The 17798-nt window shown below is 34.2% G+C and overlaps 2 protein-coding genes across 2 annotated transcripts; one reads left to right on the forward strand and one right to left on the reverse strand.

The window, feature by feature from the left end:
* Window positions 1-9024: 9024 nt before the first annotated feature.
* LOC125054651 lies at window positions 9025-10781 on the forward strand. Its single transcript, XM_047656667.1, has 3 exons — window positions 9025-9818; window positions 10196-10279; window positions 10581-10781. Exons 1-3 carry the CDS (start codon window positions 9030-9032, stop codon window positions 10779-10781), a joined length of 1074 nt encoding a protein of 357 aa, XP_047512623.1. The 5' UTR covers window positions 9025-9029.
* A 2533-nt stretch (window positions 10782-13314) lies between these two features.
* On the reverse strand, window positions 13315-17500 carry LOC125054836. The gene is made up of 5 exons (XM_047656965.1): window positions 17346-17500; window positions 17098-17182; window positions 16405-16514; window positions 15111-15288; window positions 13315-13442 (listed from the first exon to the last, which is right to left on the reverse strand). The coding sequence occupies exons 1-5, from the start codon at window positions 17430-17432 to the stop codon at window positions 13387-13389; spliced, it is 516 nt and encodes a 171-aa protein (XP_047512921.1). The 5' UTR covers window positions 17433-17500; the 3' UTR covers window positions 13315-13386.
* Between the last annotated feature and the right edge of the window lie 298 nt (window positions 17501-17798).

The following is a 17798-nucleotide window of genomic DNA, read 5'->3' on the forward strand; positions in this document are numbered from 1 at the left end:
TATATAAATTTGGTTACCCATTTGTGTTTTTTTGTGTTCGACTTTTTCTTGATAATTCATAATTTTTTATATTAGGCTGTTAACTAGTATACATGAATAGTTATTAAAAACATTAAACTGGTAACAATAATAAAATGGTATTCCAAATTTGGCGAGATTTTCTGCAAGCAGACAAAATCTAGTATTTAGGAGATTTTTTACTAAGCAAAATATTTCACACTCGTAAAATTTATTTATTACTGTATTACCCAAGAGAGGCTTGTCTAACTATGAAAATCGAATTTAAATAAAAAATACATTTGAATTACGGTTTCCGAAAGTAGCGAGGGTAAAAGAATATTTTATATATGTGTTTATTTCGATACAACTACATAAGATAAGTACAACCTACACCTATACTCAGAAAATGTGAAATGATTTTTGCAAAGCTTATGGTTCTGTTGAAGTGGTCTTTAAGGATTATGAGGGTACGAATTGTGAACCAAGATAAATACATTCGTACCCTAACGGATTAAATTAATTCTCGCTCCATTGATGTAAAATTCATATTGAAATCATAAAAAGGCTTTATATGCGGTTTATAAATCTTGAAATCTTGAAAAGTGGACATTTCGCAGACACGTTTTTGCCTTACAAATCATTGTAGGCGTGCCTTTCTACATACAGCAATTTTAGTAGCACATAAATATTCCATGTGTGCGTAAATTTGCGTCTTCTACGAAACTGGAACTGGTCTTCTTTATGGCTCATACTTTGAAATTAAATTTAACCAGATGTCGGGGTGGGAATGTAAGCAGAGATGCAGCGATTGAAAGTATTTCTTCATTGAAAGATAACATTGGACCTGTAAGCTGCACCATACAAAGTATTTACTGTTACTAAACCATTTTTTAAATCAATATATTATTATATTACTTTCCTTGATTATACAAAATAAACTTTAACAATACCTGGTATGAAGCACGAGATAACCGCAGTTGAAAGTATATAAAATTAACTTTAATCGCAGTTTGAAACTAATAGCTAGGATTGCCAGCGCGGGAAATAAGAAGAGCTTCTGAGGAGCTTAGTTGGTCTAATCATACACTTCTAGCTATACTTTTGTCATTTGATAGTTGCATTCAGAACTTATACACCTTAGTATAGGTTCTGAACGAAATTATTTCTGAAGATTAAATTAAAAATGTACAAAGGGAACGTATTAAGAATATACTTATATAGCAAAATAAAACTTTGATATCTATGTAGACGATCTTGATGATCAGAAGGGTAGTTTATTTAGAAAACAAATCAATAAAAGATGAGGTATCACATGTCCGTCGCGTCCAAGCACCCGAATGGAAAAGACCGCATCTAGCCTGCAATATCCCGTCGGGACAATGAGACATCAGGCGATGTATTCTGTACGCCAATGTACTCATCAGAAACTACATCAGGTGATACTCCTCTAAAAGTATGTTATTGGAAGTCACGAAATCGTCAATAGGAAATAGGTAATAAATGTCTTCATGACGTGTTTCATACCTCTAATTGTAAGAAGGTTCTTATGTGCCTACCGAATAGAATTATTGATCCGCCAGATTTATACATTAAGTCACAGAGGAAAAATAGTATAGAAGAGAGAGAATATATAAAAAACGACTACATTTAGCTTAGACTAACTGAGATATTTGGTAGTGGACCGAATCCTTATAAAGTAAGTTCACACTGATATTGACACCAGTTAGTTTAATGAATGTCTGAAAATAATGTCTTGAAATTGGTTTCTGTAAGTGATAAATTACATTTTAGCTTTAGTTTTATCAATAACTGATCTCGGGACCGTATCGGATAAAATAATAAAGTAGTTAAAAAATTAAATTATATTTTTGCCCTTTATATTTCTTTAGACCAGTAGAAATGTGACCCGCAATAGTGGTTTGGTGATAGGACCCATATGAATTAGATTATCGTACTCCTAAACGGACCAGGGAATTATGCAGTAGTACCAGTAATTTTTTTTCAGACGTAGCTACGTTTATAAATTTATACCTCCGAAATTCAAACAACATATTGTATGAAAATGCTTCTGTGTTTAAACTATGTACTCTCTACGTAACTAGCAGTTTTATCTTAATTTATTGTTTATGTAGTTTCACAATTCTGGACTGCAATTTTTTGTATAACTTTTCCCATACTCGGGTTGAAGAGATTACTTATTAGCAACTGAATTTGTAATTTTTATTTCGTTTTGCTAGTCATTTTAAATAAAGTCTAAATGCAAGAATAACTAGTTGACTCGTCTACTCGTCTTATACTATTTTTACGCGAAAAACCTACGATGGTTTTCCTGATTCTTTACACGTTTTATAATAAGGCCGTATATGTTTAATTGAATCACGTTGAGTGTAGTAGGTGCCAGGGTGGTAGGGGGTTCATAACTGTATAAATAATCGTTTGTCCGAACTTCAAGCGCGACTTCATTTCCGTCCCCCTGACTCCTAACAAACCGGACGCAGCGTTTTATACACGAGCGGTTGTTTTCCTTTTGATAAAAAGTGTTCCTTTTTTAAATTTTCAACTTTACTGTAGGGTATATTTAACGCAGAATAATCGTATAATTTTAGAAATAAATATATGTATAAATAACAAAGTATGTATATTGTATAATAATAACAAATAACACTTTTGATTAATAGACGAATGACTTTTTAGTCATTAAATATGTACAAACGCAATAATAATATTAAAATAAGGGTAGAATAGAAGATATTAAATTATATTAGTTAAACCTAAGTCTAGGCCTTAAACTCTCGTGTATAGAAGAACTGATTAGAAGCGAATTTTCTATATGTTGTATGATGAGTGCAGGTATCGTAATATTTTCATCTCCGGAGAGTTGGAAGCCGGCCAGTGATATTAGATTTATTGATAAGAGATTGGATAACGGGGTAATCATATGAGCATTAATGCATGATGCTATGTGGTTATTTATCTAGTAGATAAATCATTTATCGATTCGCCAGGCTAGTTGTTACATTATATAAAGTATAACAAAACAAATAATTTTGTAGTTCTATAAATGCATTCAGATAAAAATGTCATAATAATATTTTTTACTTTCTTAAACTGACACTACTGGCGACATTTATCTTATTATCTTTATCTTTTTTTTAGAATAGTAATTAGAGAGTGTTCCGATGAACTTTTCGAATAAATCCTGCGGCTATCAGCGGACGTGAAGACTGAATACAATATTCCACCCGGTGCAATTGACGTGAGCTCACCACTACCTTAAAGGCCATAAGGCAATAATAAAAACATTGGCTGCAAAATATACAAAAACATCTCCAGAGATGCGAAGCTGGGACTTGCTGTCACTACATAGTATAAAACAAAGTCGCTTTCTCTGTCCCTATGTCCCTTTGTATGCTTAAATCTTTGAAACTACACAACGGATTTTGATGCGGTTTAATAGATAGAGTGATTCAAGAGGAAGGTTTATATGTATAATAACATCCATTAAATAGTGGAGAAGTACTGTTATTTTTGAGGTTTCTAATGTGATGTCGTAAATAATTACATTTTTTCCGCTTACATTGCAAACGCAGGCTGAACCCTACGAGTTTTATCAAAATAATGTACTAAGTATTGTACACATTGAAAAGGTCTACAGAAAAGTCCGTGATGGTATATGAATAACCCACAATAACTTTTTTTTGTCATTTACTTTTTACGACAAATAATGGCTAATTTTCGAAGCGATTTTAACCAATACAGCATTAATCCTTAACCAATTAAATACCTTGAATACATTGTTCATTTAATATAGATCTATATGGCCCTTTACAGCATATGATTTAAATGAATATTTCGAAGATATTACAAATTTAAAAATTGCGGGACGCAGCGCGTCGGAGGCCGCGGTTCTCCCTATACTTTATAGCACTTTGAATTTAGTATCAGCATTGCATCCGTGCGAAGCCGGGGCGGGTCGCTAGTTAAGTTATAAGTAGCTGTAAGTATAACAAGCTCGAAGCAAAATCCGATGAAAAACTTCTGTTTATGACTAAAATAGTTTGCGCAAGATGTTAGCTGGTTCTTGCCAAGAGTTTCGCTATAATTGCAACTTAAATAACGTAAGTGACGGCTATGTGAAATTAAAGGGTAGATTTAAATTCTTCATCAAATAATGGGATATTACACAAATTAGGTATAATTGAAATCTTTAAACAATCGAAAAGTTATTTAAAGCAAAATATTGTTTTACTAGATTGTAGCGCGCTTACACGCGTTTAATAATTATTTAAACCTTGATTGTTGTGATTAATAAGTGATAATACAATACTATTAATAAATAGTAATACTAAATTGACTCACAGCATCACAAAGTGGTTTATTGTTCGCGGTTATTAGCCATTAAGGAAAATATCTCAACTGTTAAGTAGGGCCAAAACATTTCAATGATGGCCTCCGGGACTCGGATAAACACGTAAAGAGTTCGTGTATGTCTCCACGCACACTAGTAAACTATCCGACTATCCAACACCACATTCATAAAATAACTATATCAGTATTTTTGCAATCTTTAATACTCTATCGTCTCTTTCAGTAAAATTGTGCTTCCGCAGTTTTGAAAAGTAACAGATAGTAATTTATTTAAATGAGTGCAATTAGACTGTTTTCGTTTTTATGCATAAAGGTATTCTGCGTACATAGCAATATTTGATAGGGAAAAGTCACTGTCACCAAGTCGCCTAAGAGAATGGTAATACTAAAGAAAATAATATATCGGGTGTTTTTTTTTAGAGGTATAGAACTTTAAATTGCAATAAAACAACGATGGATTATTGGACTGACATGATTTTTTTTTATTTGAAAGATAATCTTGTGGCAATACATTTTAAATATGATTTCTGGTATATGACTGCCACGGCTGGCTCGGATATAGTCCAATCTGGACGTCCAATTTTCCCGTCCGTTGTTCCCGATTTTCAGAAGCGAATTTTGTTTAGCGATGAAGCACACATCTGGTTAAATGGCTACATCAACAAACAAAACTGCCGCATTTGGAGTGAAGCTAATCCTCAAGTGTATGTCGAAACACCGTTACATCCAGAAAAACTGACTGTTTGGTGCGCTTTATGGGCTGGTGGCAGCATTGGTCCATACTTCTTCAAAAACGATAATAGCTAGAATGTTAAAGTCAATGGTGATAGGTATAGAGACATGATTACTAACTTTTTCATTCCTGAATTGAACAATCATGATGTCCAAGAGCTGTGGTTTTAACAAGACGGCGCAACATGTCACACAGCTCATGCCACAATCGATTTACTGAAAGACACCGCCTAATTTCACGTTTTTGACCTGTGAATTGGCCTCCAAGATCTTGTGATTTAACACCGCTAGATTATTTTCTGTGGGGCTATGTATTTGACGGGACGGGACATTGCGTGCTGACCTCAACTGAATCTTTTTCATTGGGGTACTTGAATGCGACGGACGTGTGATAGGCCATCTTCTATTGATTTGTTTATTAAATTAAGTACCCTTCTGACCGTCAAGACACATACTCGTTGCCCGTTTACATATTATGCAAGGAAATAGAGAGCTAAAAGCCTTGTGCCATTAAAAGCGTTCATTACGCTCCCGTAGGGAACACTGTACTAATAACATATGCTTAGAAAACTTATATTTATAGCCTAGGAAGTTTTAATAGTTCAGAAATTTTTCATTGTACGTGCTAACAGGAACACCAGGTGTTACTGATTAGAATTTATTTGAAAACGGTTATAACGAACGGTTTTAAAATAAATTGCTAATAGAAGTTGTTTAGATATTTAAATGCTTAGCATTATCATTTATTATCAATTAATTACATAAAAATATAGAAAAATAGGAACTGCGATATTATGTAACTTTTATAAGGTTTTTGATTTAGAAAATTACACATTATTAGTAATAAATCAAAATATAATATTGTGTGTCACTAACACCTACGTTATACGGCTAACTGGGATGACATCATATCCTGAAAAGCACTGACGAAGTTGTTCAGATTTCATTTGAACATTGACCAACTGCTGACACGGCTGTCGTGGTTGTTCCATGTTTTATAGCTGAAAGAGCGAGATACACCGACAGCACGAAAGTAATTTTATATAGGGGTAAATAGGTGTAATAAGTATATTAGTGTTAATATAAATACAATAAATTAGATTTGAATATTCCTCTGTCTTATTCATTTCTCGCATCCTCTCAAAGTGGCGAAGACTCCTTCAAGCCTTTAATTATAGTTGCTTTGAGAAAATCTCACCACCTTGAACCTCTGATCCTACCAGCTCCGTCTGTTACCTTTGGTCTCTTGGTGCTGACTTCCCATACTTATTTATTCACTTAACCTCTCATATATTTACATTTATAAATTCAATTACACATTTCACACCTACTAGCCAGTCGCTAGGCTACTAGAAGATCCGACCCTTAGGTTGGGAACCGTTCACCATCCTTCCTACTCAATATTAACCTAATTTGTACAGTCTACATATTGACTATAAACATATATTTTTATGTAGACTATATTTAGGAAAAGGATTCATTTTATTTTCTAAACATCTAAAGAAAGATTGCACCTCATCCTACACCGTAGCCATAATCAATATTAAATAGTGTCACGCGGTTTCACCTGCGTTTAATTCGGTCATAGCGGCATTTTACGTAGACATACACCCAAGGGCGGATCCAGCTTTGGTGCCAGGAGGGGGTCACATAGTCGTGGTCAAGTCAAGAACTTATAATTTAATTTTGATAACAATAGATACAAGTAAAAAGTAGATGTTTTATTAATGTACGTAAGTATTGCACTTAAAAACTTCTTTATTGTACACTTGAAAAACTTAACACATAATATTGTGTACATACAGGTTGGTCCAACTAGTGACGTCAATAATTTTTTTATAGATTCCTCACACCTGGGGTCATACGAAAATACCCCATGTATGTTCCGCGATTTTTTGTAGTTTTCGAGTTTTTTTTGTGTTTTTTTAATGTTTTCTGCCAGCGAGGTTTCAAAAATTCCTATCTTTTTTTGTTGTAGGTATTTTGCAGTTTTTTTTTCTGTGAAAGGATTGTCTTAAATGTTGTTTAAATAAAAAAATATATCAGCTTCCTAAAATTAGTTAAAGCTACTCAAAAAAGGTTTTAAAGTTAGAAGTTTAGTTTTTAGCTGGATTTGTCCAAACATTCGACTTCAATTTAAAAATACAAAAAAAAGTTTCCATAGCTTCTGGCTAAATTTAAAAACTCCGCAGGGTTCTAAGCTAACAAAACCATAGAAAAAAATGGTACTTAATTGGTATTTTTTTGTTGTAATCGGTGGATTTTTTTAATTTTTTCAAACAAAATAGAAACAGACAAAATACATATATTTTAATAACTAAATAAATTTTTCTTTAACGTGTTTTCCCGAAACGCGTTATTACGTCATTTACGTCAACGGGTACGTTTTCATGAACGTGGAGAAGTGCCAGTCCGGTTAGGCGATCTTCAACCATTGAAGATCTTAGCGACGATTTAATTCTGCGTAACGTAGAGAAAGACCTTTCTGCTGTCGCTTCGCTGACAGGGTAGTGTATCCAATTTTCATATATTAGGATACATATTGATGTTACAATTTAAAATAAGACTATGTTATGATATGTTGAAGTTTAGTCGTTCCGATTCCGATTGAGGTAAGGTCTAGCTAGACGTTTCATAGCGACAAGCGCGCGCAAGTGTGGCGCGGAACATTCAAATTTTCGATGCGTTCATTCCCAAACGTTTGCCATCATACAAAGTTATTATATTATATTAAATTAATTAAATATTGAAGGTATGTAGTTACATATAATCTGTATGGTGACAAATTTATATATAAAATCATTATGTTCAATTAGTGGTCCACCTAAGTCCTGCTCAGGGGGGGGTCATGACCCCCATGACCCCCCCCCTGGATCCGCCGTTGCATACACCGCTTATACATCGCTCTAAATGCACCCTTTGCAACTAAAACTAACTATTACTATGAAATTGTGTTTACGCTGAATTGAAAATAGAAAGATATACTTTAGTTAAAACCTAACAAAATCTACAAATTTATAATACTAGCATAGATGTAGAATTAATAATAATGTTTATTTACATTCAAGTTATTCAAGCATCATTATAACAGTTGATTATAATTTTCTCTTCTCATTATTCTTCAATTTGTTTCTATTGATAAAATTCAGTAATTACTTCAGTTTTAATGGATAACATGAAATTAATTTTTTATCTACGATGAATATCAAATGCATTTATGATGACATGATTATGGTTATACATATACGTATATCGGTCTTTTTGTTCAAATATGGTGTGTTAGTTCTTTTCATGAGAAGAGGCGAAGAGATCAAAGATATGGAAAGTAGTGATTTCTAAATACTATAAAACATTGTACAATGTACAAGTTTTGTTATCCGTTCTACTGTTTTTGAAAATAGTTGGCGATAGTTGATTAATAATTGATAGATTTTACTAACCTAATGTAGGTTTTTCATTTCCATACGCCATCCCAGGTTAAATTTTTGAGTTATAATCTCATTACTCTTTCGTCTCTTTCTGAAAAATTGTGTTAACGCTGTGATAGAAAGAGACAGAGGAGTGAGTGACTAGTTAAAACGGTACAATTTCGTTTCGATGAAAAAGGAGGTAACCTATAATTTATATTTCGGATATTGCAGCTTATCTTTGACTAGTATATGTTATGAAAAATAAATGTTTTATTTACTAATATACAAAGTCGCAGGCAAACCCTATAAACTAATACACTTTCTATATACTGAACGTATTAAGGTATTAACTATTTAAGTAATTGACTAGTCATTGTAATTATTATAACAGAATGTCGATTCAGAAAGGCGTTGTCAGTTGAAGCACAATAAACGTAAGTAAAATAAGTTATATCAATGGTTCTCGAAGTTGTATTAATTGTAGTCACTCGGTTTAATAAATAAATTATTTACAGGAAAATGTCCAACACGGAGTATTTATCCAAGGACATTCTTGAAGACCAGTATATCCGATCGTTTTCTCCGTTTCATTACGTCGAAGTAGCTTTAGGCACAAGTCGTATCCATTTACGAAACAGATTTGTCACCAGCCCGACTTTATCTCAAAAAGTATATTCTCTTGTTTGCGCTGGGTTGGCTTGCGGTCTCCACGTCTATGTGACCATTACCTACTTCGAAAAATACTATGAATATCCGATCATTTACTACACTTTCGTATCTCTAGCTAGTATGCACTTTATGACTTTCGCCTGCAATATAATGCATCTAAGATTTTTCAATACTGTAGAAAATCAGGAATTTTACGTCCAAATGCAACAGTTAGATAGGATGTTGAAGGTACACGATTGTATTAATAACATGCAGTATTTATATAATATTTGTACAGTAGTTGTGACAATTCTGATTTTGTTTTGCACCTTTATCTGTGGCGTATTTCTGCATTATCTATTAGCAATTGGTTTTATTGGAATCCTTTATGGGGTCCTATGTTGTGCCCTCGAATGGATGCATTGCGCAAGCTTGTTGATATATTTCTATCTGCGTATACGTTATATAAACGCGATAATATCGAATCATTTAGAAGGGAAATTGGTTTTGTGTGAAATTAAACACTTTCGACTACCCCGAAGAAGTTTATTGCGACATTTAGTATCGTCCGTGCATGATTTTGAATCAAGTCCCGTGGATTTATATGTAGCGGCGTTGTTTGACGCTTACTCTACTTTTCAGAATCTTTACAGATTTCAGGTAAAGTAAATCTTTGTAATTATAATAATATAAAATATTATCTTTTATTTTTTTCGAGATTACATAAAAAAAACGAGTTGAGCTTGACGTACAGACCTGAGCTGTAACGCAAGTTCGGTTCTGTACTTCGAGAGCCAACAACGTCTATGGTGAGAGTACGTTGTGGTATTTCACCGGGGCTAATATATGGACTACCCGGTCAGTTATTAGATAGTCTCGTTTTCAGTATAATAATTTCTGAAAATAAATAAATAGAAAAAAAATCTTAAAATGTTTAAAAAAAATGCTCTCTTTCGACACTTGGCAACTATTATTTTCATCAAAATAATAAACAAAAATTTGCAATGTCTATATCTAATATAGTTGTTACTTTTCAGCTCCTATTATTTGTCGGCAACTTCTTTTTGCATTCTCTTCTGAGTTTCTTTGTTGAAATATTGTCAGCGCAGAAAGGGTTAATTGTAAGTCTATACCAATAATAAAAATAATCCATTGGCGCCTCTATATTTCATAGACAAGTGGTGATCAGCCTCATGCGTGACAGATGTATTCGACTTGAGATATGCGGGACGATGTTTCCCTTCATCGTACAAGCGAGTTATAAATATGCACATAGATTGACATACCATTGATACACAGCCGGGGATCGAACCTACGACTTGCAGAATTTGCAAGCTGGAATCACAAGGGCAACACTGCTGCTAACGAAATTTAATAAAATAACATTACTTTTGGTTAGTTTTGAAGGAGATCTTTTTACAGAACAGAGAAACATGGATTGAGTTCACTGACATGCCAGCTATTTCATTGATATCCACGCTCACAGCCGTAGCAATCAGCATACGTTGTGAACTATTTCTTCGCGAAGTAATGCGTACGAGGCGGCTTTGTGTAAACGTACTTGCAAGACATTATGATGGTACTGATATACTCTTAGTAGCTGTATTGCTAACATTTGCCTAATCTAATACGCCAAGTAATCAAAGGGAAGGTTGATAAGTATACCTCTGCTCCCGGCAGAAGCAGTCGATTCTTGGTCCTTAACAAAGTTACTCCTCTGTTTACTTAATAGGTATATATATTTTTATATTAAGTTCCCGTATAACATACCAGTTACAAGTTTAAGAATTAACAAATGGTTTCTTTGATATCTTGGCAATAATAGTCCTATTTCTTAATCGGCTACCGAATTTGTTAACATAAACTTATTGATGCAATATATAATGATGAAATATCCAATATGTAATAGTAGTGTATTGTCTTTACTTTGCGGGTCTTATATTCATTAACATAAAACTTTTTAAAACTCATCATATGCTTAATGCTTATATATTTAATGATTAAATACTCAGTCATCGAAATAACTTAAATACTCATCTTATCTTAATATAATATATAAATTACGTGTCACGTTGTTTGTCCGCTATGGACTCCTAAACTACTGAACCGATATCAATCAAATTTGTACACCGTGTGCAATTTGATCTAACTTAAAAGATAGGATAGCTTACATCTCAATTTATACCTGCAATATTATTTATTTGACGGTCACAATATGACGGCTAACAGATGGCGCTGTCTCAATAGTAGCAACGTTTCACATAAGCTACAATTTTATGGCATAAGCACCAAAAAAGCATGTCCCCATGACTGGTGTTCTCCTACTGTTTCCCTTGAATAGTTTACTATTATGTAATATAACAAAAACTTTAGCGACAGCAACGCTTGGCCGAGTCTGCTAGTATAATATATAACTTAAAGATATCTATTAATGTAAAATCATAAATATCTTTAAGTATGATTATCATATTAAGATATGAATGTAAAATCGACTTCTTAGTTTTGTAACATTCGTGATGCATCACAAGTCAATAATTGCGAACGTATTCAATATTTAAATTAATTTTAAAATATGCATTTCAGGTGTGATACGAGATAAGGCCAAGAAAATCCTGCGCACACTTGACGCTCGCCCGCCATCACTAAGTGTATATGATATGTGGCATATGCATGCTGGTACTTTGCCAGCGGTTACCAACATACTAACTACACTTATGGTCGCTATTCTTCAGTTTGTCTTATTGTAGGCAACTAATAGTATTACTAATATGTACTATGCATTTATTGCATTGTACAACTATTTTTCAAGTAAAGTAGTAACGCTTTTCCTAATTTTTGGTCATTTTGAATTAAATATTTACTAGTGCACTTAACGTCTTTGGTATACGCGAGCATTGTGCATTTAGATACAACTTTTGTGATGAATATATATGTAATTATATAGTTATTAAGAGCGGGCCTAAAGCTCGCAAAAGTTATGATTTCACCCGCGCGTCTCCCTCCGCTTTAGTGACAAACGCAATCACCGCGGCGCAGCGGTCGGGTGTATCTGTAGTACAAACTACATGATTAGAACGTCGTGCGTTGATGCACAATAAAGGGATTTTTTCTAAGTGCACATGGAACACACGCACGTTCGTTGAAAAACATCGCGAGGAAACCGTGTACCTTCTTTGGGCCCACAAATGGACCGCGTGTTTTAGGCTGTCTCAGGCTGATCGAGAAACAAATACAGCCCTGCGATTCTGTAACTCACTTTTCGAAGTCACACAGCGGTTTTCGCAACGGCGGTCGCTCTCAAATCAGTCGTGAAGCAGTCTTTTTATGATTTGGCATTCTGATAAACAATAAACTACAAGCTCCCACCTTTTCTGCTCCACGACTGATTTGAGAGCGACCGCCGATGCGAAAACCGCTGTGTGAGTTCGTGAAGTGAGTTACAGAATCGCAGGGCAGATCTGAAAAGGTAGTGTCGCCATTGGTTGTTTTCATATTATATGTATATTAATATGAAAAATAGTTGTTTCGAATTTTTGAAATTTTTCAATAAATTTTTCACATTGCTAAAAAAGTTTATAAAGCGCTGAACAACATTGGCTCTTCTTATTTCCAAAATAATATACAAAGTAAATGATCTGTCGCAGAGCAGTCTATCTAGAGCAGTGTTGGGTAGTGGCTTCGGCGTGCGACTCTCATCCCTGAGGTCGTAGGTTCGATCCCCGGCTGTGCACCAATGGACTTTCTTTCTATGTGCTCATTTGACATTCGCTCGAACTGTGAAGGAAAACATCGTGAGCAAACCGATATGTCTTAGACCCAAAAAGTCGTCGGCGTCTGTCAGACACAGGAGGCTGATCACCTACTTGCCTATTAGATTGAAAATTGATCATGAAACACATTGAGAAATCTGAGGCCGAGAACTAGAGGTTGTAGCGCCACTGATTTTTTTTAATGATCTGTCGTGCGAAGCCACTTCCTATTAACATAACTTTTCGAATACTTATCGCTTCTCCGAACACAACTATTTGGTGATCCAAGAAAGAAAGTGGCAATAAGAAGTTTATTTGAAAAATCTTATTCTCTATCGTAGCAAAGAAAGAGTGACGATAGACTTTAGACCTTATAAGTCCTATTGTAATAAAACTCAGGACATCTTTAACAGATTATATTTCCTACAAAATTCGTCACAAAAGCAATATCAGATGATTTTCGTGTTGGTTTTGCTCAGTCAAGCAGTATTCTGGATAACGTAGCTGTTCGCTACGGTTATGAAGTATATCCACACTGAAAAACAAATATACCTGCTTTAAATGTTACATCTTTTTAATTCTAACATACACGTTCTCAAATTATAAACTATAACACTCCAGATATTTATGACTTAAAATATCCGTCACAATTGTACTAAAACATATTATTTCAAATGTGCAAAGCTCTTAAAATTGTTACATCGTATATCTTTTTAAAAACAGACTATATAATAGCAGAACCTGCTAAAAATATGTAAAAATAATAACATGTCATTTAATATATCTACTATCAAGTATGTTATTCTGAACAAAAATTGGTATTTTTTTTACATTGAGGTAGATAAACCTATAAATTATGAAGTGCAAGTCTAGGGGTAAAAAGTTATCGGCTAGACTTAATCAAGATAAAACGATATAATTTATTGCATCTCCCTGATACATGAAGACTGCCGAAAAAACTTTTAATTTCAAACAACATGAATGTGAATTCAGTTCTAGTCTTGACTAATGTCTAGTCTTCGTACTGAGATGAATTAAAAAACCCTGTTGACTCTCCATCGTTTGTCAAGTCTTTTGACAGCCAAACGTAATAATTTGACATGGATGTCGCTACGCAGACTGAGGAGCTCTAGTCACCTCGACTACTAAAATAATACAGGGTTTGATAACGTCCTTCCTCTAGCTTTTTATGAAAATCAATATTATTTGCTCGAGTTCTTATGATTTACTACTAATAAATAATTACATGAAAAAATCTTGTTTCATTTGTAGCTCTCATTACTATTTCGCTGAAAGCGCAGAACCGTGAAATATCGTTACGCTTTCCGACACAGTGATAAAATGATAAGCCAATTTGCTGTCTGACTTCACTTAGAATTACCTCGCAATAAAATAGTTGCTGGGCCAATGTTACTTGTTAGAACGCTTATAGTTGAGTCATGTAGACTAAATTATAATCCCTGAGTAGGTGCTTTTTGTGTAAAGTGATAATTTCTTTGCTTTTTGAATCAAATTATTTCTTTTTTTCTCAACTAATACACCATGAGTAATGATGCTGACAAAACGCTTACAGTACGCTACAAAACGCTACGCTACGTTAGTAAAAAACGCTACGCTACGTTAGTAAAAATCGCTACGCTACGTTAGTAAAAAACGCTACGCTACGTTAGTAAAACTCGCTACGCTACGTTAGTAAAACACGCTACGCTACGTTAGTAAAAAACGCTACGCTACGTTACTAAAAAACGCTACGCTACGTTAGTAAAACTCGCTACGCTACGTTAGTAAAACACGCTACGCTACGTTAGTAAAAATCGCTACGCTACGTTAGTAAAAAACGCTACGCTACGTTAGTAAAAAACGCTACGCTACGTTAGTAAAACACGCTACGCTACGTTAGTAAAAAACGCTACGCTACGTTAGTAAAACTCGCTACGCTACGTTACTAAAAAACGCTACGCTACGTTAGTAAAAATCGATACGCTACGTTAGTAAAAAACGCTACGCTACGTTAGTAAAAAACGCTACGCTACGTTAGTAAAAAACGCTACGCTACGTTAGTAAAAAACGCTACGCTACGTTAGTAAAAAACGCTACGCTACGTTGGTAAAAAACGCTACAATAATTTAACAGTTGTTTTGAAAACTGTTTTATTTATAAAACCTTATATTAATTATTATTAAGCTTGTAATAAAGAACTTACAAAACAGATAAGCAACGACTAGCACCAGCAGAATAGACCCCGACAGCCAGTCAAAGTCAGACAGTATACAGGCTGGCTTTAGCAGGCATTCGCACGCGGTCATCAGAACCATTGTGAAGCCAATTAATACCCCAATAAATGTCACCCAGACGAACACTTGAATTAATCCTTCGTCATCCTGAAAGAGCTGTAACTGTGTTATGCTTGTCTTACTGTAATGGAATCCAGCGCGTAGGTGAAAGTACGGTATAATTATTACAGCGGCTCTGCAATTTTTTCATTTAAGATGCCGTCCTAGATCCTAACTTTGATATTCCTAGGATTAGCAATCAATTTGTGGTGATAATTAGCTCGCAAACGGCTTGCGAGCTGCACATTCGCGGCATATTGGCCAGATGTGGACGCACCCTTAGAACCGGTCAAAAACTCATTATTAAACTGGAAAGCATGAGTAATTCGTAAGATTAAATAGTTATTACTAATATAACTTACCTTTAATATTGTATGTAACGATGTAGCTAATTTAGAACTAAACGAAAGTCAAAAACCGATATTAAAGTATTGACGTATACGAAATGAAAACTATCGTTGAGTTGGCAAATTCCGCCTAATTGTTTGGAAATTGTACCCTTAAAAGAACTTATTTCATATTCGCAATATCGTGTGTCGTCCGCCTTATACGCTAAACAAGATGAGACACGACATCTTGTCAATTGCAACGGCAATCATGGTACAAATTAAATGCCCAATAGATACCTTATTTAAAAAATTAAAATGGAAAGAAATTAGACAGATAAATTTATGACCTGTACCAAAGATTAGTACTCATAATTTACCTTAATATTTTAAGAGCGATTAGTACGTGAGCTTGATAATTTTTATTTTCGTAATTAATTCCAAAACCTAGGTTGGTTATAATTAGAGATAAATAAGATTAAAACAGAAATAGCATGTTATTTACTTTATACGAGGCTATTGTATATGCAGTTTAGTAATTTAAATGTTATATAATTTAAAAAATTTAATTTATAGTTTTCCTAAGTATTTTTTTAAATAGTGATTTAAGGTCTATAGGAGGTTAAATTAATGGTAATAAGTAAAAAGTATTTACATTTGTCTTGAGCGTAAGAATCTCCGCCCTGAGGTCGTAGGTTCGAACCCCGGCTGTGCATCAATGGACTTTTCTGTCACATTTCACATTGGGAGGAAACCGGCACGAATTAGACCCAAAGAAGTCAACGACGTGTGACAAAAGGCTGAATATTATTAAAAACTATGGAGGCGTCTAACTTACCGCCAAAGTAGCAAAGAAAAGCACGACTCCTGTGAACATGAATATTAAGGATACGATCACCATGCCGGTAGGTATAAGGAGACTTGTCTTTGACATTGCTTGATCAGTCGCTAGAAAATATTAGTAAAATGTTATTTTCTCTTTACCATTACATTATTACATTGAAATCAAACTGTATTTGGATGCTTCAAATATCTATCTAAAGTGTGTGTTACAATTTTTTTTTATTTTTTTTTATTAGTGGAGTGAAAGAAGCGACTCCAGAGGATCATTCAAACTACAAAACCAGTGTGTTTTTTTAAATATTAAGAAAAAAAAAAAAATTGTTAAATATTATTGTTTATATATCAATCTACTATATAAAAATAAGTCGGGTTTTCCTTCCTGACGCTATAACTCCAGAACGCACGAACCGATTTCCACGGTTTTGCATTCGTTGGAAAGGCTACGTGAGGTTTATAGCAAAGAAAATTCAGAAAAATTTCAACAGAAAAGCGGGATCACCAAACTAAATGTTACATAAAACGAGGCCATCTGGTGGCAAAACGGAGTTCGCCGAGTTTGCTAGTTATCTTATAAATTGTTGAAGTTATATACATTTTAAATTATATACGATCTTAGGTATTTTATAAGTTTGAAATATAGTAGGAAATTATTGTTTTTGTAATAAGAATAGAGAAAAACAAATCTTACCTTCTATATTCGTAACACCTTGAGCTTTACCATAATTTATATTTGATTTCTTTTCTAACACACTTAAAAAGATTACGCCCGACATCTAGGAACAAAGCAAATTAGAACATTAAGCCCCTGGGATCAGATCTCCATTTAGAAAAATGTTATAATGCGGGAGAAATTCACATTAATTTGAACGCTAGATAATTACAAAGCGGGTTAATCTTAATACATCTGAACTTACAGTACAAAGTTGGTAAACCTACAATAGAAATAATTGATATAAGCATCATTCCAACTCGAAGTGATACTCCTAGACAGCATTTGTCTACTTCCGGAAATATTTCACACATTATCTTAAAATTTTTCAAAAAATATATTTGGACAAAATATAAAGCCTGAAAGATGACAGGGACGCACCGCGCGCGGCATTTAAAGCAAGATTAGGTTTAGAGCGAACATTTGACAGTTGACCCTTTCATGATTAGGTTAAATCGTTTTCTGTGGTTTTCGTCAAACTTTATCTGGAATTAAAAAAGGATAGGTTTGATAACGTAAGATGGGGGGCCTCATAGCGTAGCGGTCTTATTAAGTGGCAGCTAGGTGAGGGGTACCGGGTTCGATTCCCGGTTCGAGGGCAAGTTTTAATTTAATTTAAATTTGTTCTCGGCCTTTGGAAGGGTTGTGCGGTACCGGGCGAGTGCCTAAACCGTTCATGG

Source organism: Pieris napi, chromosome 12 (genome assembly GCF_905475465.1).
Source record: "Pieris napi chromosome 12, ilPieNapi1.2, whole genome shotgun sequence".
In the NCBI taxonomy this organism is placed as follows: domain Eukaryota; kingdom Metazoa; phylum Arthropoda; class Insecta; order Lepidoptera; family Pieridae; genus Pieris; species Pieris napi.